A 27,307-nucleotide genomic window follows, 5' to 3' on the forward strand; every position below is an offset into this window, starting at 1 on the left:
GGTATGTGTAAGTGTGTGTGTGTGTGTGTGTGTGTGTGTGTGTGTGTGTGTGTGTGTGTGCGCGCTCGCGCGCGTCGGTTGCCGTGTGGACACTGACTTGACCCAAAAATTGTGCGCAAATACAAAGAAAAACACCCTTATCAATACCTAAATTACCCGTGCTTAAATACATTCAGTAGGCATGCCTGACCAAAAGATGAGCATTTCCAATAATTATCTGTACGTGTAGCAGCATGTACATGCCTGTGTACTTTCATAATAATCGTGCGAGTATACAGGACACTCCTGTCATTGCCAAAGGACTGCGATAGCTCAATAAGAAATTCCGTTGCAACATTCGCGTGGCAACTTTAAATTCTTATGGGCACTTGCTAGACCATAGTGATGCTAAAACGTGATTTTCTCCACATCTTCACTTGCACGTTAATTACCTACAGCTAATTAAATTTACGAGTGGAGGTGTTAGTTCATACAGTAGCCGCTAGGTGGCTATGGCTCGCATATCTTCAGCTTTTCTTCAATAATAAAACAGATCTGGCCACTCTGAGTGCATTTCACGCCTACAAGATGAGACAATGTATCAATATCCTGGTTAAACTTGACAGTCTATTCTCATCTATTACCAAAATTGACAAGTATTCCCCCAACTAAAATACATCTCTGCCACCAGGGCTCAATTTTCCTAGCTAGCCCAGTCAGAGAAATCAGGTTTATGTGTAATTATTAGTATGATAATTTGAAAGAATCCTTGTGCTTTTCAATCAGATTCCATCATTTCGATATATTTTTCAATGAATTATTCATGCAAATAACTGAAATGTGTATATTTAAATTATATGATTGTAGACAATTGATACAAATAACACAGTAGTCTAAATATAATTTTTAGTTTTAATTTCCTAATTATGATTTATTCAAATCTTAATTGACCTAGCAAAGACGAGAAAATATAAAATAAGATATGCATGCAGAACTCCTATGTACGAATTAGAAAAAATCAAATAAAATTATACGATTTTATTATGTCTTTATACGAGATTTCATAATTTTCCCGATTTCTATGACTGAGCTAGCTACGAAAATTGAGCCCCTGGGAGCAGAGATAGTAATGAGCATATTTGAATTCTTGTCAATTTTATTAATAGAAGAGGATAGACTGTCAAGTTTAACCTGGATATTGATACATTGTCTCATCTTGTGGGCGTGAAATACACTCAGAGTGGCCAGATCTGTTTAATTACTGAAGAAAAGCTGAAGATACGCGAGCCATAGCCACCTAGCGGCTACTGTATGAACTAACACCTCCACTCGTAAATGTAATTAGCTGCAGGTAATGGGACCTTTCGCAGTCAGGCTCGTAGATTCCTATTAGCGCTAGAATTTTCAATTGTCTCGGTTTTCACGAGGCAAAGGGGTGACTTAGCTAATTTGGAAACCAATATCTAAAAAAAGATACGCCATAAATTGCTGCATAAATGTATCTAAAATTAAAAACATGACTCATAATGTTATAATTTTTACTTACTGGTGTGTGATAAGGCTTTGTTAATTTAATTATAAGATAAAACTAAAAATAGGTAATTATTTTTACTGAAGTAACTATGAGCAGTAAAAATAAGAGGATGTTGATTTCGGTTTGTGCATTTCATCTGAGTGTTGAAAAATAATGGATATCACTGTCACGTCCTGTATATGAAGATAATCAGTGAGATAAAAAAAATAACAACAGTGGTGGCGGACGTACGAAGTTAACGACATTTTTGTAAAGAATAGCCTCTTAGATCTGCTGGGAGCTATTTTCAAACAAATATGACTAATTTTACGTGTGCCGTGGCAAACTGCACGTCAGGTTAAAAAAAAAAAAAAACTTAAGACAGAGTTTATCGTACCGAAAAAATTAAGTCTTCGATGCAAAATTATATTTTCGATACATTACATGGATTTGCCTATTGCTTGGTGCATTCAAATGAAAGTATATATGAGTATACATCCATTGAAGTCGGTAGAAAATGACAAATTGCTTGGCTTGATACAATTATAGGCTGTTTTACGAATATCATGTGATTATAAATAGAGGCTCAAACAATGCTATATGCCGTTTCCAATCATGAAATTAATTGACTTAAATTTCAGACACAATAATGTACAACGATACACGTCTGTATGCTTATAAAACTTGCCCAAAAAAGTATTTATTTTCCGGCAAGAATTACAAAATCTGGCGGTGTCTGGTATCAATTTGCTCACTGCGAAAGGTCCCATTAACGTGCAAGTGAAGATGTGGAGAAAATTACGTTTTAGCATCACTGTAGTGCCCATAAGAATTTAAAGTTGCCACGCGAAAGACATAGCACGAGCCCACGGTTTAATAAGGACCCAACAAAGTTAATGAGAATCAAATTCCCATTTATCAGTTGGTCAGGATAAAGGGTAATGTCGATTACCAGCCCTACCAAGCGAGACAGATACACCAACCGATTCTCAAATGAGAGAATTATAGGTGCATTCCGACGACAAATCGACGCTTTTTCTGGTCGATTAAGCGCGGCCCATATTAGCCCTCCCCCTCCCTTCCCCTTTTCTCTATGCCACTAGCTCCAATTTCACAACCATCAGCCACAGAGCACCAATTTACGCTCGAAGTCGAGCCATATTTCAGTGAGACGTACATGTCATAAATCAAAAGGGAGGGAGGTGGGAAGGAGGAAGAACCGTTAGGTTGACGACTCCGAGTGAGCGTTTTCGCGGGCAAACATTGGCGTAGCTGTATATTGACGGGACGTTTCTCAAGTCGATGCAACGTAATTTTGACGGAGGAGGGAAGAGAACCAAGCGTTGACAAATTTTCATAACTTCTTTAAATTAGCAAGACTTTGCGTGTGCAAGTGAAAATAAAAATAGACAAATAAACAAGATGTGGTGGCAAATGAGGCAGAATATGTTTCTGGGCAGTGCAAAAGCAATAAGTAAGGATTGGAAAGGGCTGGTGCAGCGAGGGGGAAGGTGCTGCTGAAGGTGTCCTTGGAGAACTGGCGATGAGTTAGTAGCTATGTGGAGCAAAGGGGGATTTCAGGGAAACGAGGGGTGAGGGGTAAAGTACGCTAAGGGGAAAGAAGGATTACGATAGGGAACGATGAGGGGTCCATGAGAAGGGAAGGGGAGAGGGAGAGAGGGAAATTGAGTAGGGTGAAGGGAAGATGGATGAAAGTGTGTGGGGGAGAGAGAAGGGAGAGAGAGAGGGAAGGCCCATCAAGTGAGCGTCGTAAATTGGGTCCCTCCTGCATGAGGTCGCTTGGCGTTAGCCAGAACAAACTATATAAAAGTGTCATCGTTCAAGAGGGCTCAAGAATCTTGTTTTCGTCTGAGACAAACTATTGTTTTCAGCTGAGTGTCAGTCTCCGGACTGATTAGAGAGATTTAGAGAAAGTCTTAACTGTCCGGCCGCATCAGGCCCCCCTTGACCACCCACCCACCCACCCACCCACACACACACACACACACTGGAACTCCAAGATTCAAATCACCACCTCCACTACAAGCCACTCTCTGTATTTACCTATACCCGTTGCACTGAGATCTGGCCGTTAGGGCGGAACACTGGGAGTTCCCCTGTGGTGCCACATATAATTATTCTATAATTTCATTTTATTTTATAATTCTATTTTATAATTTTATAATGTTGCCTCATATGATTATATTATAATTTTTTGTCACACACCACCACTGAGGTAAAAATCAAAGCAATGTTTTCTATACAAAGGTTTCGTTTCTTTAAGTCTAGATATGGCATATGTGCATGAGAGAGCGACGTTGCCGCTACATCTAATCTCTGGCCCCGCCCCCCTCATACTGCATTCAGAAAACATTGCATCCACATGCACGTTCTCGCCATGGATGCCCACATGTGGCACACCGGGAAATCTCCTAGCCCCGCCTTATCGGCCAATTCTCCTTGCGCTGACTATAGTTGTATTTTACGGGAAGGGGAGCTATGCTCGTGAAGTCCCGTCTTCATATCTCATTTTATCTAAACTATTTTTAAATTCATGTATTGTTTTTGCAAACACTACTTTCTCATCTAACTTGGTCCAACTGTCTATTACTATGTGAGGAAAGCTGTTCTTTTTCACATCTCTTCTATAGCTGTCTTTCTTGATTTTCTTTCCGTGTCCTCTTGTATTTCTATCATCCCATTTTATTATATCCTCTCTTATCAATAATTTCTATGCCTTTCATGATTCTGTAAATAGTTATCAAATCTCCTCTCTTCTTTGCTCTAATGTCTGTAGCTCAAGTTTTGCTAGTCTCTCTTCATATGATAGTTTTGAGAGTGTTGGTGCCAATTTTGTAATTGCTCTTTGTATTCTTTCAAGTTTTGTTATACATTTTTTTGTACTTGGTGACCACATCGTTGCTGCATATTCCAATCTTGGTCTTATCAGAGTGATTAGTATTTTCTTCACCATTTCTTCATCCAGGTATGTAAATGCAACTTTGATTGTTCTTATTAAATCATAAGTTTCACCAAAAATCTTATTTATTTGTTTCTCAGGTGACATATTATTCATAACAATGACTCCCAGGTCCTTCTCATTTTCTACTTTTTCTATTCTTTCTTCTCCCAATTTATATGATCCTGTTATTCTGTTTTTGCTTTTTCCAAATTCCATTATACTACACTTTTTAGTATCGAACTCCATCTCCCACTTCCTACTCCATTCCTGTACTTTATTTAGATCACTCTGTAATGATTCAAAATCTTCTTCCGTGTTCACTTTTTTTTAATAGTTTTGCATCATCTGCAGAGAAGCTCATATAACTTTCAATTTCTTCATCCATATCATTAATATATATAGCAAACATTATTGGGGCCAAAAATGTTCCTTGTGGAACACCACTTATTACTTCATCCCAATTTGAGTGTTTGTCTCTTATCACTACTCTCATTTTTCTTTCTTGCAAAAAGTCTTCCATCCATTTAAGCAGTTTGCCCTGTATTCCTCCTTCGGTTTCTAATTTCTTAAGCAACTTATGTGGTACTTTGTCAAAAGCTTTTTTTAGGTCTAGAAATGCACAATCAGCCCATCCATCTCTTTCTTGTATTATATCTTAGCCTTGAATAGAAACATATTAAATTGGTGACGCATGATCGTCCTTGTTTGAATCCAAATTGCCTTGGATTTAGCACATTGTTTTTTTCTAAATATTTTACCCATCTACTTTTGACAATTCTTTCACAAATTTTTGCTAATGTACTTGTTAGAGAGACTGGTCTATAGTTGGTAGCTTTTTTTCCAATCTTCTGGAACTTTTCTTTCTTTCAAGGAACTGTTTATTATGCTATGTATTTTGTCGGCCAGTTCATTCCTGCATTCTTTCAAAATCCAGTTTGCTATTTCATCTGGTCCATGCGATTTTCTTACATCAAGATTACTCAAGTGTTTCATTATTTCATTCTTTGTTACTTCTATTTCTTTCACAGGGGGTACTTTCTCTTTCCATTTGATCTCTTCAGCTTGTATGTTCTCCCTTGTAAACACTGATTTAAAATGCTTGTTCATAATTTCCGCCATTTCTATTTCCTCTGTGTATTCAACTTCTCCTTGTCTTAATTTCTCAAAATCTTGTTTGTTTTTCAGTTTGTTTACAAATCTGTACAATAATTTTGGTTGATCTTTACATTTTTCTATGACATCTTTTTCATATTTTCTCTTTTCCTCTCTGCACGCTTGTACATATTCATTTCTATAACAAGTATATATTTTCCATTTTTCAGGTCTTTTGTGTTTCTTCCATTTGGTCCAAACTTTATCTCTTTTGTCTTTTAACTCCCCACAACTTTTGTTGTACCAGCACTTTACATATTCTTTTTCTTCTTTTTGTCTAGGGACATACTTTTCCACTCCTTTTTTTTTTTTTTTTTTTTATAAATTTTTGTCAAAATATTCCATTTCTCTTCCACTGTTGTTTCTTCTTTGTATATTCCTTCCCAGTTTTCTTTTTGAAAGAATTCTCTTATTTTATCAAAGTTTGTTTTTTCATACATCATTCTTCCTTTTCTATATTGTTCATTTCTTTTCATGTATTTTTCCTCATTTAGTTCCAGTTCAATCAATATGTGGTCACTTTTACTTATTGGTGTTTTATATTTAATCTTTTCCACTATTCTAGGTTCAGATGTGATTATTAGGTCTAGTCTCGATGGTTCTTCTTCATTTCTATACCTAGTGTTCTCCTGTATCCACTGTGTCATTGTATGGTCAATAATCATCTCGAGTAGAACATTTCCCCATGAGCCGTCTCCACCCTTTACTGTCATCTCTTCCCAGCAGACTTCTTTGCAATTAAAGTCGCCCATCATAACTATTCTTCCTCCATCTTCCATATCTTATTTAATGTTATCCTTGTGTCTTCTAACATACTTTTATGTTCACTTTCTTCCCACGAGGCTGTTTTTGGAGGCACATAATTTATCACAAACTTTCTGCTCTTCTTATCTCTGTCTTCCACTTCGATCATAATCATCTCTACTGTATTCTTTCCATATGTGACACACCTCACGTTTATATCCTTCTTAGTCAGGAACATAACTCCACCCCCTTGTTTTGTCTGTTTCTAATCCAATAATTATATGCATCATGTCCTACACTGTTGGGTGGTAGTGGACCTTTTAATTTCGTTTCTACAATTCCCATTATGTCCGGTTCTTTTTCCTTCAGATAATCATTCAGCTCATTTAATCCTGTTATTAATCCATCTATATTTGTGTAAGACACTCTTAGTTTTCTGCCACTTCCATTGTATTCTCTGTTTCCCTTTTGTTTTCCTCTAGTATGTCGTATTTCCTTACTTTCATATTCACTACTCTCCAATAGAATTTCTCTTTTTCTGACTCTGTTCTGTTCTCGTTTTTTCCCCTTAGCTTCATGTCTTTTCATTTTTTCCTCCTCTCTTTCCTCTTTATTCATTTCTCTTTTTATCCATACCTTTTTATATTGTTCACTTGCTGCTAGTTTCCCTGTTTTTGCTAAGATATTCTCTGACGTCGTTTGTGACCTGAATTTAATCTTAATTGGTCTGGTCTTATCTGTACTATATTTTCCGAGTCTTTTTCTTTTACCTCATTGATTCTTGTGGTTCTATTTAGGTTATACTTCTCTTCCATTCCTAATATAATTATACATTTCTTTATATCTGCTAAGTCTCTTACTATATTCTCCTTCTGTCTCATCACTTTAATGACTGAGTCTTCAGTTTGTTCTTTCATTTGCTGTTTAATTATGTCAGTAAATGCAACTTTACTGTTTTCTTGGATTTTTTTTCCAACCCTTTGGTTATTTTGCTATGGCCTCTTTATTGTCTTTATTGTTCCACTTTAATTCTTCATTCTCCTCTTTTACTTCTTTTAACTGTCTTTTTAATTCTTCTATTTTTTTTAGTTAAGTTTATGTTCACCTTCTCTAGTTCTTCCAGTTTTTCAACTCTGCGCAATCTTTGCTATGTTAACGAACCTATTCTCCCAATGTTCGGTCATTTGTTCAAGTTTTTCCTCTAGTCTTTCTAATCGGGGGAGGTTGGTATCCGCCCCCCTCCTCATTAAATCCCTGGAAATTATTATCCTCGCCTTCCATTGTGCTGCTCTTATCTATATTTCTAATCTTTACATTTATGTTAATCCCTTCACCAAAATCATCGGTCCTTCTCTTGTTTACAAGACGCCTGGCCTCCTGGACCAAGTCCTCCCCTTCCTCATTTCCTTCCATTTCCCTCAGTAATCCCTCCCCTTCTCCTTTTTCCTCACTTTCCCACTACACCACGAGCTTTTCCCTTCCCTGTAAATACAATAAGGTACTTCCTTTGCGTTGAGATCCACGAAAAATTCACTTTTTCTTCAGAACTCCAATCTTCGCCGCCCATCCGACGAAAGTGTGTGTGTGTGTGTGTGTGTGTGTGTGTTTTATAAACCAACACAGGAAGAAACTTTGGGTGATTTCAGTGGTACGTGCTGCTAGTAAAGTGGGTTTAGCCTTTGCACACTCAAAAGAATTCGCCGAGCCTTCCTTCCGCTCTTCTGCACTACTTCAAGGTACGTTGGGAATCTCATTCACGTTTCTCTATATAGGTGGAGCTACCATTTAACCTTTGCAGTTACGTGCGTGGCGTGTCTATTGGAGAGTTATATGTGACCGCTTAACCGAGCAAAAGAAGCGGTAGTCTTTAACTCGCATGCGACAGTGATCATGTCTTCTGCCGCCTAGCGATTTTATTAAGTGGGGGTGAAGACCATGTTCATTATCCTTAATGATGATAATTGTCTTTATATACCTTTTGGCTAACACCGGGATATTTTACTTAGCTGAAAGAAAGAGGGAAAGAGAGAGAGAGAGAGAGAGAGAGAGAAAGAGAGAGAGAGAGAGAGAGAATGTGTGTACTCGGGGACTTTCTATTTTTTCTGGGGCAGTCCATGTCCCCCACACCCCACTGTACCCAGAATTCACTCCTCAGTTGAAAAAAAAAATCGCCTGGGATTCAGCCAGAATAAAATGCAACAGACATAATAGACAGAAATGCAGAGTGGTAGTGATAATGTAGTGTTGGAGGAGGTGGGGAGGGGGGGGACTGCAATTAGCACACCCAGTGATAGCCAGCCGCTCGAGATGGCTCGTAAAAACTCGGCTGACCCCAGAGTACACCTAACAGCTTTGTGCGTGCATAAGTGCGCGCGCACGTGCGTATGTGTGCCGTTGTCCGTTATGTTAGGTGCAATATCACGAACAAAGTAAATATTACGATGGGTCGTTGTACGGGGTTGGAGATAGGGAGATGAAGAAACGCGTCAGCTTGAGGCGGGGAAAAGTGGTGGAGAACGAGTTTGGTGGTAGGTGGTGCTAGTGGCAGAAGTGATGACCTGATCACAGAGTACAAACGGAACCACATATCTTACCCTTTTTGCCACCACTACTTCTACATGGGCAATACCCTATGTAACGGCTGGCATTACCACCATCACGACCACCACCAAATCCTTCCCATCATCACCACGACAAACTCTTGGAACTCCATCAACACCACTTCCACCACCAGATACAACTCGACTTCGGGTACTTCGACGCCGCCGCCGCCGCCGCCGTGGTTGGCGCCAGCACTGCCCTCCTGGAGGAAAAGCCCCCTACCTACCCCCCGTCCCGACACAAGTAAGAGGGTGGCGACTGGCGCCGGCGGGGCTCCTGAGCACTTGAGGTCGTCTACAGGGCGGCGGGAGAATAGGGACGGGGAGGATGATGATGATGAGGAGGAGGAAGATGAAGTTCGGTGTAGAGGAGGTAGAGACGGTAGTGGTAGAATTAGTGCTATGGGTAAGCGGTATAGGTACTGTTAGTGATGTAGGTGTAGTGGTGGTGGGGATAGAGGTCACCACTGCCGTTGAACAGAAGAAAAGAGGAGGAGGAGGAGGAGGAGGAGGAGGCGGTGGTCGTCCTTGAAGTGGCACCTCGAGACAATGCCCCCGCTCTTACACGTACGAACACTACTGTTCCTCCAACTCCACACACTCTCCACGGACAACTCCCACCGCGCACGAGGAGTCGACTCCCACATCCAAACAGTTCATCCCCCACCGCACCCTAACCCTGTGACTCCCTTACTCCCCCTCGGGACGCCTACACCCCCCTTTGGAACTCTTCTCATACTCCTACTTGACCCACCTCTTCTCAGTCCCACTCCCACTCCACTTCCCACGCATGCTGTCGCCACCCTCTGGAGAAAATGAACACCAAGAAGCCAAGAACGCACTCCCCAGTCTAAGACGCCAAGCTGCAGTCGAAACAATAAAAGTTTCTCCACGTATTCGGACATTCAAGTCAAGCAGTAGACACTGATCGACCTTGGGTGCCTGTGGGTTTTCGAACAAGTCATCGATAACAATACTGAGTGAACTCGTACTATGCTTGCTTAAGGCAGATACACGATGGCATTGATAATAAACCATGCAGGGTATGTGTTCCAGATATGTTGAAAATATCCATCCAGACATGTTGGAAATGTATTTAATGACACCTGTGGACGTGTCTCTTATCAAGGTTGTTTCTCTTCCAGAGAAAGGAAAGTTCAACATGCCACTCTTTGTTCTGGGGGAACTGCTTGAGATGCCACTCTTCCGACACTACCAGTGACTGTCAGTTACACTTGTTGTCCGGGCACACTGGGAAAAGGTGACATTTTCGACCCAGTTAGGCGACTTAGTGTACGTCCTCTCCTCTCCAAAGCATGTCAGACTGAGCTAAACAGTGAAACTGTCAGCAAGGCGAAACACCACCACCACCACCACCAACAACAATAATAATAATATAAAGTATATCTTCCTTCGAATCTAGCGATCCCTTGACCAAAATCGAAACCAGAAGAGGAGAGTGTTGGTGGTATTGCCAAGTGGTAAAGGTGTTGTCGGTAGTTAGTTTCGCAGTACTCCCCATGACGTCACGCCTTTTAATTTGTCTTTCCACAGTGAAGCGATCTTCTAGTTATGACTTTACCCTACTCTAAAGTACCAAACTGTCTAAAAAGTCTCCATACCAACTAGGATTTATATGATGGCACCAATCAATAAATCTTGTAGGATACCGCGGCCCCGAGGTATCCGGCAACGGTCAGGGGGTGGACCTCCCTAAAGACCAGATTTGTTGGAGTGGGACTTCCTTGTACTCGTACAGATCTCTATTCTTATTGGAAATCTCTGAAATTCGAAAGTTTCCAATATTCGAAAGTGGTTACTTCAGGTATCAAGATTGCGGAACACTTCGAATATAGGAAATTTCCAAATTTTACAAATTCTAAACAGAGAACTAACTATAACACAGTTTGTGCTGCAGTTCTTCCCTTATTATAATAGGGGGGGGGAGGCAGTGTGTAGTGGGAGGACACTATTCATTTATTTATTCATCTATTTATTTTATTTGCCAGGAGGCTGATGCTGAAAGTCATGCTCAGCATTGTAGTAATTCTGACCATGTTTCAATGAGGTTTGTTAATTCTGACCAAGTTTCATTGAGGTTTGTCAATAGATACTGTGCTTACACAATAAAAACCTTATTTCATTGTGCAAAAATAATCAATATTCAACCCTCTACTGGTCCCCAACTATTTGGACTTATGCTTTGGCCCTTTTTTTTTTATAAGAAAATACTGGACATTGCTATAATTATCAACGTATGAAACATGTGAAAGTTCTGTGTTTTTCTTTTCTACTGATATATCTACCCCCACAGAATTTTTCACTTACATAAATCCTTCTAGAAATTCCAATATTCACCACATCAAAAAGAACGTCGTTCAAAATGGAGAACAAAGTATCAGCTTTAAAAAATGCAAAGAGACCAGCATTTGTCATAGTAGTGCTTTAAATGACATTATTAAAAAAAAAAAAATCGAGAAAATTGGCTACAAAGTTTACCTTGAATTTTTACACTCCAGATGTCAATATAACGGCGTCATTAGCGAAATATGCAAACAAATTATCTAATACTTCATTATTGAAGTAAATCAAGACATTCAAAGTGTTTCTAAAGAAAGATTGGTAGCCCTCTACCAGTAAAGGGCTACCAATCTTTCACATCTTCACGTTTCCTCTCTTGCTTATGCTTGATTTTCTTCCCTTCTCTAATGCAGACCCCTTCTGTTTCGATGATCTAGGCATTTCGAACACTTGTAAGTGTTGGTAGGAAACCAAGTGGAAGCAAAGAAAACGCGGCGCGTAATAAATGTCAACACAGCCACGTGGACCACGCGTGCGTCCCTACTCACGTTGACAGGAATTGATGCCCTCTCCCTCCTCTCTCACACACACATACCAGAGAGTTGTTGCCAAATACATTATTTAAAAGGACAAATAAAAAAGGCGTAATCAAAACAATAACAAGCTAGATGTATGTAATCATGTATTCTGATGTCACGGTTGTCAGCAGGCGGTATACATATTGAAATGATAATTATTCATAGTATGTCGGGATGTTGTTGCCAACAATTCAAACTACTTTTAGCAAGTCTTAAAATTGTTCATAATTTTTCATTTTTTACCCCTATAAAGCGGACCGACGTCCTTAAGCAAATTCTCAAAATTTTACTGAAGTTTTGTTGAGGAAAACACGAACAGACAAAACAACAAATGACAAAGAGACAAATACACCTAGGCAGACTGGAGAAACTGACACCCAGACAAAGTGAGACAGAAATGAATAAAATGAAAATTGACAAAACGAACGTATAGCCAATTCTTCTGAAGGGGAGAGGGAGGGAGGGAGGGAGAGAGAGAGAGAGAGAGAGAATAAACTCCCTTTCCCTCGGGAACACAGTCACGTTCATCCTGAATGGAATCGTTTGGCGTGCAAAACCAGAGAGAAATAACATAAACGGGAAACAACTTTGGGAAAAAATCTAATCACAACATGGCGACACTCTACTTACATCCTCCACATATTTAATTCTCGCTAAATCCGTCAATCGATTTAATTTCATTTCAGGATGCAAAATCGGACCTATATGCTTTCTTGCTCCACCGAGACACTATCCTCTGGCAACTATGCTCTCCACCATTCACCTGGACAGAATCCTTTGGCGATGACCAGAATAAAACCAGCGAAGGGTGCCACGGGAGGACACGTGTTTCCCATGCGGCTCTTTAGGATTTCCAACGTACTAGGAACGAGAGGCACTAGCTAGGAGCAGACCCAAGACAGGCATTCCGTATGAGGCTAATTTTAATCACAGTGAGGCTCTTCATTCTCAAGTTAGAGACCATTCAAATGTACGAACACACACACACACACGCTATTCTTTTACAGAAGAGATCTGAAAAAAGAATAACTTCCCACAGAGAGTGATATATATCTGGAACAAACTGAATGAGAAAACAGTGAGTGCAAAAACTATACAAGAATTTAAGATCTAACTGGATGCTAAAAGATACGATAGCGGGTCACTACGTAAAATACAACTAGGTACACACACACACACACATATTTATACAAATATAAATCAATCCCAGAGGCCATAATATACTTCCGTTTCACGCTCTCACTAACGCACAATAACACTTGTGGTGAACAGAGTCCCCCACATGTGCGTCTACGCGACATTTTGGCTTATAGTATCGCCGCTGCAATGATGGGATGGACAAGGAACGGATATGTTGTGTAGAAACAGCTGGTCTTCGGCCTTGTATTACTATTGTGTAGGTTAAGTCCATATTACGCCTGTACTACAAACATTTGTGTCCTCATGAAAGCACAACCTAGGCCCTGCCGAGCCATGTTTCGGTGAGGCTGGGGTCCTTTGCTACTGTAGCGTACGCAAGATAAGGAGCCAGGCTTTGGTTTCCAAAGGCAGTTCTCTACAGCTCTTAACCAGCGGTGCTCGTCCCCAGGCCCACGTGGTCACTTTTGCGGTCGGGAACGCCTCGGAGCTCGACCGCCGACCCAGCCTAGGTCGACATTCGCACTAACCAGAATAAAAATAGCAACCCACTCGAGCTTCATTCACTCCCTCGTCACCATAGTCCAAGTAACGTTCACGTACTGTTACACACTTACGCGTAAACAGACACACACCAACCTGCTTGTTGGTTTCATGGCTACCAGTGCCGGCACATGCCTTTATGCTGTGGTGCTTCGCTCGCGCCCGCTCATGGCGTGAAATATATTTTAATGCGAGTACACACCACGCCGTTACTCTCCTCCTTGAGCATGGAGATGGGTGTCTGGTTGTGTGCAAGGTCATAACCCAAAAATATGACTATACGAGGTCTGAAGGGTAATACGCACATGTTTCCGTTAAAAAGCTCTGGACTGTACAGTTACGAGATGGGGGGAGGGGAAGAGGGACACTGTTCCTGTGGCATCGACTAGTCGGAGGCTAAGGAACCAATCAGCGATTGTCAGGTTCCTTTATGTGAAAAAGTGATTGGGCAATGGACAGGAAGGAAAAATATTGGACCCGACCTAATCCACATACACTGTGTGTGTGTGTGTGTGTGTGTGTGTGTGTGTGTGTGTGTGTGTGTGTAGGTTGGTTGCTGTGTGTGAAGGAAGGGTTGATTGTGAAGGGGTTGGGGTTGGTTGTATGTGAGGGGGAGGGGTGTTGGTTGTGTGTGGGGAAGGGGGGTTGTGGGGGGAGGGGGTTTGGTTATATGTGGGGGAAGGAGGGTGTTGATTGTGTATAGGGGAGGGGTTTGGTTGTGTGGGGTGAGCTGGGTTGGTTGTGAGGGGGAGGGGGGCTAGGAAGGAGGAGGGAAGACTCCCCCTAAGTAGCAGTAGCGCGTAACCTCATTTGGGGGTTGTAAGTAAACTCCCCTGCTCCTGCCTTCCTTCCGCGGCTCGAGATGCAGATTCCCTTAGTAACCCTTCCCTTTACTTTCCTCTCCTCTCTTCCTTTCCCTACCACTGGCCTTGCTCTTCCAGAGGGCAGGGTGGGGCCTGAACCCGATGTCAAAGTGTCTCAAGGACGACTTTGGTCATCAATATATCGATGAAGCGGTACGGTGTCACACCCTCTAGAATACGTTTGCCAGCCAACAAGGACGGACATGGACACAGACACGGAGACACACACACACACACACACACACACACACACACACACACACACACACTCCCTCCACTCTTCCCCCTCCCCACTCCCTCCTTCTTTCTCTAGCGCTTTATCTCTAACTCTTTAGTTCGTTTTACCATATCTCTTTCTCTCTTTCTATTCCCTTTCCTCCTCCTTTACCTCTCCCTCCCTCCCTTAACTCCCTTCTTTCTCGCTCACCCCTCTCCCTCTTTAGTTCTAGCTCGCTCCCCCCCCCCCTCTCTCTCTCTCTAACTCTCGGTCACTCCCCTCCCTCTCCATCTATCGTTCGCTCCTCTCCCTTTCCAGCTCTCACTCTCCCTCTCTAGCTCTCCCTCCCTCCCGTTCACCTTAAATTCTGGGATATTTTTTCTTCCTCGTTTCCCTTTGCGTCTGTCTTCTCCCAGCAGCGGCCTCGCCCCCGGCAAGGATCCTCTTACTAAACAATTATTTCTTCACTGGTTTCAGTTCCCTTCTCACGGTATCCATTGCCATGCCCTTCGTCTTTCTCTCACTTTCTCGCTCTCTCTCTTTCTCTCTCTCTCCCAGTTTTGTGTTCACATTTCTTTCCACGTCCTTCCTGTCTCTCCATTTGAGTTTTCTCTTATTGCCACACATTTTAATGCATATTTCATTTGTCTTTATGCACCCTATATTTCCTTGGACTTTGGCTCGTAAATTCCTTGTACAACAATTTACAAACTTAGAGCTTTAGTTATACAAATGACACTCCCTTTGCTTTGCATATAGCTTCATATACAGTGGTTATCTTGTAATAAAAGGGATTTCTTTTTACGAGTGGAATATAGTCAAAGATTGAGGATGTTCCTATCCAACGCCCAACTACCTTGACTACATCTCGAAGGTTTTCTTAACAAAGCTATTTTTTGTTTTTCAACTGCAGTATTTTACCATTTCCAGTATTTTCATAGATGTAAATCATTGACATCTGAGGGTTGCAAATAAAAAATCAATATGATAGTATAGATTTTTGATTTACTGAGATGAAAGTAATTATGCAAGTCCAATAAAGACGAGGACGGAAGCAAAGCTTAGATATACGTCTGCACGCGAAATATCTCAAATTAGGAATTTTCCAATATTAGGAACAAGAAGTTCCGAAAAAGACTGATTACCAGACGTACTTTCTATTAACCTGGGATCTACTTTCGGATTACATTTCCGTTCCAAATTTTAGATGCTTCCAATGGGGAGAACTACTGTATATGTACCTGCTAAGTTGTACTAAGAAGCTATGTTCCTCTGATTGTTCACCTTCCTCCCCACCTCCTCTTCCATCACACTGACCTAATGCCCCACTTGCACCTCCCCTTCCTTCCCTGTGACCTATTAGCTCCCTACCCTCACTCTCTTACAATAAGAGCACCGTCCCACTCGACTCTGGACATTACCTTGGTAATCAAATCACCTTCGTCTCCTCCCACATGTACTTCAACCTTAATTTGTTTATTACATTCCCGCTACTCATATGTGCTCCTTTGTTTCCCGTCAAGGGGTGCCCGTCTCACTTATAATCTGTTCATTATCATCATTACTATTATCATAATTACTACTATTGTTATCATTAGTTCCTTTGAGATCGGCATTTGGGAGAACACATGACCCTAGTAGTGAAAAGAGAGAGAAGCGTTTTGGACGGAATGTGTACAGAGAAGTTTGAAGGAATGTCTGATCATCTGGTAATATTGAAACTGAGAGTGGAGGTAAAGTGGAGCTACAGAATGAAGAGAGGGAGGGAGGCAGGTAGAGGTGCTGAAAGTGAGAAAGTTGAACACGAAAGAGAATACAAAACAAAAGAGAGGTATGGAATGTACTGAATGATAAATCTGAAGTGGGAGAAGATGAAGAGTGGGCACGTTTAAGGGAAGTGCTGAAGTGGGCAAAGACTGTGTAAGATGAGGAAGATGGGAGAGAACAGAAGAGGCAGTAAATGGTGGGATGAGGAGGTGAGCATAAGAATGGTTACAAAGAAATGTTGAGAGGTAGAGAGGGATGAGAGTAGAAGCAAATCGCAAGGCGAGAGAGGCCAAGAGGAGAAAAGTGGGTAAGTTGTTTAACAGAACCTTTAGAAAAAAAAAAAAAAGGAAATTACAAAGAGTGAGGGGAGACGAGTCAGGTAGAGGAGGTAAAGGGTGCAGACGGACAGATGCTAATGGAAGTGAAGGCGGTAAGGGGAAGATAGGAAGAATATTTTCGGGAGTTGTTGAATGTAGTGGAGGACTGGGATGCTTTGTATGTAGACATCATGAGAATGGCTGATGGGAGAGGATAGTGATAAAGCTATAAGAAGAGAGGAGGCACAAAGAACATTGATAGAGATGAAGGCTGTCACAGCATCTGGGTTTCATTCACCGACACCCTCTCCCCCTTATATATCGGAAGGATTCTTCAACATGTTCATGAAACTCATCTTCATTTACGTTTTCGTTGTATATTCTAATTTTTGCCTTTATTCAGGCTACCACCAGATGACTGTATTCAATAAAGAAAAAATGTACAGATGAAATACATGTTAGATTTTTTCTTGGCCCCAAATCACTGAGTCAGGTTCACCCAGATCTGGACATTAGTGTCATTTGAATACTAAACGTGTTACTGAACGAGAGGAACTTCACGGCAATATCAGCCTCCACCTTTTCCCTGCGTGCTCGTACAGCCAAGGCAAATGACAGTCACCAGTAGCCATGGACTCGAAGCCAAGCCCACACTGTGTGGAGTGAGGTCGAAACCAATCATCCACAACGACTTAAAAAGATGATGGGCTCGGCTTGGCTCGCCAACAGAAACAAAAAGCGGAGTACCAGAATGTAGTCAGCTCGTCAACTTGGATCAACAAAAGCCCATTTGGTCCGTCTAATGACAACTGGACTAACTGATCATACAATCTTTCCAGTCAAGGCAATCGCTTTCTACCATTAGCAAGAAAGAATGATAATAATAACAATGTTAATAATAAAAATAACAATAATAAATGTTAGGCAGCTGTCCTCGCTGGCAACGCACGTTCACGATGGTTCACATCACCACCACGACACAGTCGGCGCGCACAGTGCAAACTCCTCTAGGAAGGCCGACATTGAGTAGAAATCCCCAACTACGATGAAGTACGGCTCAGAGCACAACAACAGCGGCCAAATTTACAACAACAGCCGGCGCAACCCGTCAGATACTCCAAGATCAATCAGTGGGTTCAAAGACTGCCAGATGATCGCTCTGGTAAGGCCATTTTGGTTTGTAAGGATGTGGAGAAAGCATTCGATACTGTCTGGCACGAAGGCCTTAAGTACAAATTGTACTACGATTTCGATTTTGCTCTGCCGTTCACACATTTGCTATGTAACTACCTGGACGACAGGACAATAAGAATAAATTGGCGGGGCTGCCTATCCCGACTTTTTGTGCCGAAGGCCAATGCGGGGTCTCTCAATGGAAACTACTGGCCCAGATCAGTCCTCGCTGGATATTTTCGTTCATTCTGTGCAACCTAGTCATACCTACCTTCGTCTCACTGGTAAAACGGCTCCGTTACTTCAGGAGACCTGTTTCGTCGGCAGGGAACACGCTATGACTCGTACAGTATATTCTACATTATTATATGAATATCATATTCTCTGTACAACAGCATAGAGGCAACAACCCTCTCTGCATGGCACATTAGCCCATCGCAGTCATAAAACATGATCACACGTACAAACATCTACATACTTTCCTACTGTAAAAAAAAAAAAAAATCTAACTTTCTCTTCTACTGCATCTTCTCATTTCAGCTTACCTACCACTAAAGTCTTTCTATCTTTCTGACTGCCCCTACGACTAAGCTTCCGACTCCTTTCCTAGCTTTACTGGTTGAAATATTGCTACTAAATCTCACAAAAAGATTTCCCCTAATTACTGATGCAGGCCTCGAACTCCAAGTCTCCTGGCCATATCGCCTACGCCACGACACATACATACTCTAATAAATATCCCGAAAACGCCAAGTGGCAATAACACACTTTTATACACGACTATCTTTTAATTTTTCTTCAGACTATTCCTCTCACAACTACCGATCCCGCGTGAACGGGTAATCTTTTCTGGATAGTCCATAGTCCACATTCAGCGCCTTGGACTTGACGGCTTTTCAAACTGGAAAATTTAACCTAACGTCTAAACTTTCACAGCGAAGCAAGATTACAGGATCACATTCTTGCCTTAGCAGCAATCTCTGCCCTAGGCTGTCTTCTGCACATTTTTGGGACAGACAAAATATTAATTCAGCTAGCGTTCCAAAGTTTGTTACAACATAATCTATTCTTATATCTTGCAGATTTAAAACTACTTTAAATTTTACTCATTCATTCTTAATAATCTATTTTGTGTATTGATTTCACTTTAATTCATATTTCACTATGTGATCAGTTGTAAGTGGGATTCTCGTTGGAACCTTCACTTGTTTCGTTTTGCTCGTCGCCAGGCGATTTTATTTAGCTAAAGGACCCCACCCTCAATGAATAATAGGTGAAAAATTATCCCAGTTCATTCGTTCAAAACTGGCGTAGTCTCCTTTATTTACTGCGGCCGGAGCTGCCAGTCGATGCCATCTTAGTCTAAAGATGGAAGACCTCTGGAGCATTGACATACCGGGAGAAGGCATGAGATGGGGTTCCCTAAAAGAACTCCACCTGCTGCTATATTTCCTGCTTTTATTATCCAATCTGGTCACGTATTTCTGAATGGTGTTTGTGAATCAACCAATCAATCCTCCTCCTCTACTTCCAGGTGCATCCTTCTTCATACACAACGGAATTGTCCAGCTTCAAAATACAACATGCGGAATGCACTTGAATCTCATTCAAAATCCATGGCATAACACGACGTATTGATCGGAGATGGAGGTGGTAGGGGGTGGGGACTGAGGGGTGGGGGCATAGGGTCAGACAAAGGACGCGTACGATATTAACAGTCCGCCATATTTAAGAACGTTAACAAGATGCCCGTCATTGGTGATTTTTTTTATCACGTTACAATGCAATAGTCAATTTTTTTTTTAATTACTACTGAAGGCTGGGATTGGGTAAAGATCAGTTATTGTTGAATGCTGTTGGCATATTAATCCTTCAAAATTCGAAGTTTTTAGTGATTTAATATTTGAAATGTCCGCAGCCGCAAAAGTGACGTCATGTCGTTTGAACCTGCTTCGTCGGAGGACCTTACTTGAGCAAGACTACTAGTCTAAATGAACAAAATCTGTCCACATTTTCTGATCATGTCTTTAGAACTTACATAACGTCACGTAGCCCTCAGGTGCACTGTGATTTCAAACATGGACTGGATTATATGACGTCACTAAGCCCTGCATTCCTGCAGAGAGCCCAACTTTTTATACCTGATTTCAACCTAGATTTGCACCTTTGTCTTCCTCGCGAAAATGCCTGCTGAGGTCATCTACTAATACCACGTCAGCTCACTCTACTTATAAACGCATACTTGCTGGGGGATAGAGATAGAATATGGTGGGGGGAGGCGAAGAACGAGGGAAAGAATCTAGAAAGCGTGGGAGAGACAAGAGAATGAGGGAGAGGAAGGGGAGAAAGGGGGCGGGAGAAAGATCAAAGATGAAAAGGAAGGATGGGCGAGGAATGAGGCGAGACAAAAGGGGGGCGGAAGGAGAACGGAAGTCGGGAGGTGTGGGCAAGTACGAAAGAATAAGCAATAGCAACCTGTTGAACGACTTATCAGAGAAAGTGGGTGGGTGCTCGAGTGAAGATAGAAAATACTGAGCAATAGACACAAGCACAGGAAAGTAGTGTTTTCCAAAACCCCTCAGGAACTCATTAGGGTATTGGTATCGAATGGGCGCCTTATATTACAAGTCCACAGCATACTGTGGTCATCTGGTCTGAACCTCAGCATCTACAAGTAGAGAGAGAGAGAGAGAGAGAGAGAGAGAGAGAGAGAAAGAGAGAGAGAGAGAGAGAGAGAGAGAGAGAGAGAGAGAGAGAGAGAGAGAGAGAGAGAAGCATGCCAGAAGCCATTTGCAGTCGTTTTCACTGTTATATTTCTACTTATTAACGTTTTTATAAGGAAGGTCATTCTGTGTTAATTAAATTGCATTATTACAACAATAAAGAAAGTGTTCCTGTATGGTTTTGATAGTTATGGGTCCGGATCGTGCGATATCCGTCGTCTCGTTCCCACCACCACCCCCTCCCGCAAACGGAGAGAGAGCGTTGTGGATGTAATCAAGCTTTCCTGAAGCTGGAAATCCCCTGGTAACTCGGGAGTTCAAACGACTCTCGCCATTTGTATGTGCACACACACACACACACACACACACACACACATATATATATATATATATATATATATATATATATATATGTGTGTGTGTGTGTGTGTGTGTGTGTGTGTGTGTGTGTGTGTGTGTGTGTGTGTGTGTGTGTGTGTGTGTACAACACTGAATGGGTCCCAGTGATTAGAGATACATTTAAACAACCACAATACACTTTAATTCTTTCTTGATAGCCTAGTTGGTAAGTTACTACGGCACTTGTCATGTGGATGCTGGGTTCGAGTCCTTGGCAGTACCGCATTTCAATTTCTGCATGTCGGCCTTTGATGGCTTAGAATTAAAGTGCATTGTGGTTGTTAATATATATATATATATATATATATATATATATGTGTGTGTGTGTGTGTGTGTGTGTGTGTGTGTGTGTGTGTGTGTGTGTGTGTGTGTGTATGTATGTAGATGACTTATGCCCCCTTCCTACTGGTAACTAAAGAAACAGATCCTACTAAAACAGTACAGACAACAGTTCCTAATTTCTTCCCAGACATAGGATCGTTCCTGGTTGTTGTGGGGCTACGGGTATCAAGTTGTGGATCTCGAAGCACCAGTAAGGGCCCAGTCACACTAAGCTTACGACTTGTCTCCGACCACCGGCGACCATTTGGTTGCCGACCAGCGGCAGGTAATTTTTGGAAGTCGCTGGTAGTCGGTGATAAGATAGATAAATAGATAGATCGATAGATATATTGCAACACACACTGAATAGTCCCCAGTACAAAAAAATTTCATCCTATCAACCACATTAATTTTTTCCATTTCAATTACTTGCATAGGTTTTGTGTCGCCGACCGATCGTTTGATTTTCGGTCGAAGGTGGTCGGAAACAGGTCCTAAGCTTGGTGTGACTGGGGCTTAATATCTACCTATACACTCTTCCAAAAATATCGATTCACTATACTATTCTATCTTGCAACGATGACGAACTTTGCAGCTCTTTTTCCTGGCTAATACCAGGGGATTTCATTCATCTGAGAAAAAGAGTTCCGAGCGAAGATCGTGATTTTAGCGAGCTTTGTCGGTAAATCTGGGGTTAAAGGTTTAACTGCGAACAGGAAAATAATTCCACATCCACGCGATAAACAACGCCCTCTAGCTGGCGATAACATGTAATACACTGCGAAAGTTTTGATTCAGTTGGAGAAGTGCTTAATCAATAGGCTGCTGCTCTCTCTCGTACACACACACATGAAGCTGTTATTGCAGGAAAGTTATCTTAAAATATTATTCAGCAGTAATATGGATTTTGAGAGCTCCAGCTACCACACTATCAACCTCGTTCCTCTTAGTGTCGCTCTTTTTCAGACGAATAAAATCGCCTGGCGACAGCAACAATAAAATTGATAAAGTGACAGGGAGAGGAGGGTCATGGCGAAGAAAAGGAGGAGTGATGAAGAGAAGTGAGAGGAGGGCGATGTGTGAAGAAAGTAAAAGAAGAAGAGGTTGGAAGGACAGGAGGGGGAGGAGGGAGTGGAAGGAAGAGGAGGATTAGGAGGTGGAGGGAGAGGGGGATTGGAGGGAGGAGTAGGGGCAAGAACAGAAAAAAATGGGTTAGGAGGAAGCGAGGAGGGGGAGAAGGAAGATAAAAATATTAATGGGAGATAATGGAGGCGAAGAGCAGATAACTAAAAGTAGGAAAAACGGAAAGTGGGGACTGATAGCTAGTCGGCTGAAAAGGATGAGAACGAAGGAGGAAGATACAAGAGAGAAGGAACAGCATCAGAAACGCCTAATGCGGAATAGAAAGAGTGAGGACGGAGGAGCAAAAGTAAATCAAACAAATGGGATATTCAAAACGAAAAGAAATGTTGAAATAAAACAATAAAAGTGAGATATACGATTAAACAGGAAAGATGGAAAAAGGCGGACGGGTGGGAAGAAGATAGAATGGTAGACAAATTGGACGTGGAAAGGAGGAAGGCCGGGCGGGGGGTGGAAGGTAATTGAAAAGAGAAGGGGATGGTGACTGATAGATATAGGAGGAGACACAGAAGGGACTGCAGATAGGAAAGAACGTGAGCGAGAAGAAGAAGAAGGTGAGCTTAGTTGCTCTATTGCATCTCAAAACTCACTAGAAACCTGAAATTCAAATTGCCCTCAACCCACTCAAGTTATTGTGAAACTTTTTCCAAAGCCAAATTAATCTTGCTGTAATCTAGCCCGACCTGAATACTCTTCATGCCTATGAGTCGTTACTGCATACTACTGGGAGGAAAGGTCACGACATTTCTACGGTCCAGAATTACACATATGTACTTGTAAAGAAAGATCATTTGTCTCCACCCTTGAAGGGAAAGATGATAAGCCTTTTAACCATCCAATGCTACCGAATACTTGTACGTCATTTCTGGCTTCTGTCTGGCCATTTAATTCAGTCAAATGTAAATTCTCTCTCTGACACCTTCCTCCAGTCTCTATACTTTATTACTATCAGCACAAAAAAATACACACACACACACACACACACACACACATATATATATATATATATATATATATATATATATATATATATATATATCCCTAAAACTCTTCAATTCCCCGCAGTGTCTTATGATTTCTGATACCTGTAACTATATTTCTATTACTCAGTTCGATTCTTGTAAGGTCACGTTGGACAGTGGTAACGTCTCATTCAAATAAAGGGATCCAGGTTCGATTACATAAACAATAACAAAAATGTTAACCTCTTAATACAGAAGAATTCTCTCTTTCTTCCTGTCTCCATTGTTCACATTTGCCAAAGCATCCAGGGTAAGGAGAGGGAGACGGAGGACACCTATCGATCGCGTAATATGAAGTCAAAGGGATACATTTTTTGCCCAATAACTACCAATAAAGCCATGATATCACTTTGGCACCAAGTCAAAAACCTTTCCTTTGCGCAAGCACAATTTCATACCAAGTTTCAAGTGCCTAAAATATAGACAGATGTGCTTGTTCGCTTTGCATGACTCGGGTGAGGGATGTATTGTAACCATACTCAGTGAGGCGACACAATTCGCCCATTTTCTTTCAAGGGGGGACTATTTTTGTAGAATATAATATTTTATTTTATCTACCAAAACTCGCATCACTTTTCCACCCCCACGAAATGATACCCCTGGTAAGGCAAGCCACTGGGTTCTTAGGCCGATGTTTGGGTCGCCTCCCCAACACAAGATTCACACAGTGGGTTCCGGGAATCGAACTCACGACCACCAGCTTGCAAGTTCGATACAGTATCCACCGGGCTATCACGAGGCCCCCATTTTTTTTTATTAATTTAATTTTCTTTTCTTTATCTTTATCAATCAAGCAATCGCATTTGGACCAAGTAAAAAAAAATAACTTTCATGGGCGCAATCCAAGCCAAATGCAAAGTTTCACACCAACCGCCAAAATTATGGCGGCAGATTTTTATCTATTTGTTTATCCAATTTATTTCTAAAGAAAGTGAGATACTAATAATTGAGAATCCACTGCAGGCTCACCAGCCTATTCACTAGGCGACTACATATAATACTATATGTATATATATATATATATATATATATATATATATATGTGTTGTGTGTGTGTGTGTGTGTGTGTGTGTGTGTGTGTGTGTGGTGTGTGACAGGTCCGGATCTGAACTAAAGACCGGGCTTATCCGCGTGTCTTTCATAAACACCCACCATACGGGTTTAAAGCCCGTGGGAGTGACATATATATATATATATATATATATATATATATATATATATATATATATATATATATATATACATATATATACATATACACACACACGTAACAAGGTCTTCCACTCCGGAGCTCACCGGAACAAGGCCGGCGTCATACTATACGGCCAGATGATGTTTGTAATGACCACCATCTCCCCTCCCCTGGTTGAAACACTGTGCATAACCTTTCGAGTCTGACGACTCCTAAGGGAGAATTTGCTGGCGTCGACAACAATCCGCAACGGTGACGCCGGAGAGTCTGACACCAGCCTAAGATCCCACTGACTCCACCGTACTGACGGAACCCCACCAATTCAACGACCAAGCACTCTCACCTGGCTGACGGCTCGTCATACTATACGGCCAGATGATGTTTGTAATGACCACCATCTCCCCTCCCCTGGTTGAAACACTGTGCATAACCTTTCGAGTCTGACGACTCCTAAGGGAGAATTTGCTGGCGTCGACAACAATCCGCAACGGTGACGCCGGAGAGTCTGACACCAGCCTAAGATCCCACTGACTCCACCGTACTGACGGAACCCCACCAATTCAACGACCAAGCACTCTCACCTGGCTGACGGGCTCGGAGGCCTCTGCCGGGGGCGGCGAGGGTGGGGGCGACGGGGGAGGTCGCCGCTTCGCCGAGGAAGTTCTCTCGAGGTGCGCCGTGTGATGGGCCGTGCGAGCATGGGCGTCCCTCTTCCCGCCGCTGCCGCCACCTACTCCACCTCCGCCTCCTTTTCCGCCGCCGTCGTCGTCGCTACTGCCTTCCGTGTGGAGCTCTTCCCCGCTGATCCAGCTGTCCTCGTCCTCCTGGAAGGACGAAAAAAATGTTGAATAATAATAATAATGATAATAATAATAACAATAATAATAATCTATTCATATACCAAGGGGTTTTTCCCCCTTACAAGGGAGGTTGCCAAGTGGAAGGCAGGCACCCACTCCCACCCATTGTTTCCCTCTTATCAGAGCTCCTCGTGGAAGAAAGGTTCATCCCTGTCTCCTGTCTACTGTCCGAGGTCAGCAGCAGCAACAACAACAATTATAAAGTTGAGAGGAAAATATTGAGGGTGTGGGGGGAAGGGGGAGGGGTCTCAGTCCGGGGACCAAGAACTTGCCCACGGGACTGCACCTTCAGGCAACCGTGGCGCTCTTTGAAGACTTTAGTCTCGTCAGCTGTGGAATTATAAACTTGCTCTGAAACTACAGCCAGACGACTTCGTTCAGCCAGGACCCTGGGCTTGGCAACCGTTCCACATATTTTTAATTCACTTCCTATTTCTGATCCAAATAATTCGAAAATAACAATAATAACATTAACAACAATATCAATAATAATGTCAGTAATAGTAATAACAATAATAATAATAATAATAATAAAAATAATAACAACAATAATAGTAATATCAATAATGCAGAAAAACAAAGTGAATAAACAAATAAACTATAATTTTTTTTCGTGCGATTAACCATTATCCGCAAAGCGAGGTCGTTAGGCACGGGAGACGAACATCCTCCTGTTGTCATGTCACTCCCCACCACTTTAATACCTTCCACTCCTCCCCCTCTTAGGCCACGCCAACACACCACCTCCCCCGTCCAGTATTACACTGTTATATTTTCGTTCAACTCTTCTGCACAGAGGTCAAGCAATGAAATATACATAACGATATGTTTATGATCTTTTTATGGCTGCCAAGAGGCAGAAAGGCCCAATTAAACCTTTTCAACAAGGGCTTGTAACACTGCTGACTCGCCAATCTGACTAGAGGCACAGACCCATACAAAAGCATACTTTTCTTTTCTGTCGCTGTTGAACAAAAGCAGTTTTGTTGACAAAACCATGCATGAGAAATAACAACGTGAATCGTTAGGGATTTTTTTTAATTTAGTCCACCAGGGAACTATAAAAGAAAAAGAGAAGGGAATATCGTGCTGTATGTGCCCATGATTCATCTTAGACATTTTATTCTAGCTAACGTTGTACCTTAATCAGCTGGGACGTGGGTTAAAGGGTAGGGATGGTGGGGCAGCTCCGGGGAGGAACGGGTTAAGGACCCAAACGAACAAGCCTCCATATCGTTCAAAAACAATAATTCAGTTTTTAATGTTTCTGTTTGATTGTGTATGTATGGCGCTGTGAACTGTCCACGCGCACAGCCAAACATTAAATCTGCAATTAGATGAGGTTTATGCAATTCCGCACGGAGGGGAGGGGTTGAGTGAGTTGTGGGTTTCAAAGGACGTCATGGTGTGGCCAAATTTCGGGGCGTAGTGATGACATGGCCAAGACTGAATAATTTCTGCAGAGTGATACATGGGACAAAGAGAGAGAAAGAGAGAGACGGGGAGTGGAAGTGAGATAGGGAGGCAGACAGACAGATACACACAGAGCCGGTCCCAAACACATCTACAGACAGGCAGACATTCAAGCAAGCAAGCAGGCAGGCAGGCAGAGGGAAGGCGAGAACTACAAACATAAACATAGACAGAAGAGAAGCATGAGGCCAGAAAGACGGCGAAGGACAGAAACTAGAAAGAAGACGATAAGAGGAACAGACAGGAACGGCGGGACAGACTATTTTATCCATTTTTACTTTAAGGACCAGACCCCGGCATGAATGTCCCACCTGTCGACCGACACCCC

At 42.0% G+C, this 27,307-nt stretch overlaps 1 protein-coding gene across 2 annotated transcripts in view; it reads right to left on the bottom strand.

The window, feature by feature from the left end:
- Window positions 1-27,307, bottom strand: part of LOC143035136 (uncharacterized) — a 275,953-nt gene that overhangs the window by 29,241 nt on the left and 219,405 nt on the right. For both annotated transcript variants that reach the window (XM_076201744.1, XM_076201745.1), the window contains one exon: window positions 25,228-25,470. In XM_076201744.1, coding sequence (XP_076057859.1) covers window positions 25,228-25,470 — 243 coding nt within the window. The remainder of the gene's footprint in view (window positions 1-25,227; window positions 25,471-27,307) is intronic.

Source organism: Oratosquilla oratoria, chromosome 18 (assembly GCF_046742065.1).
Source record: "Oratosquilla oratoria isolate Oo_2021 chromosome 18, ASM4674206v1, whole genome shotgun sequence".
NCBI classification, from domain to species: domain Eukaryota; kingdom Metazoa; phylum Arthropoda; class Malacostraca; order Stomatopoda; family Squillidae; genus Oratosquilla; species Oratosquilla oratoria.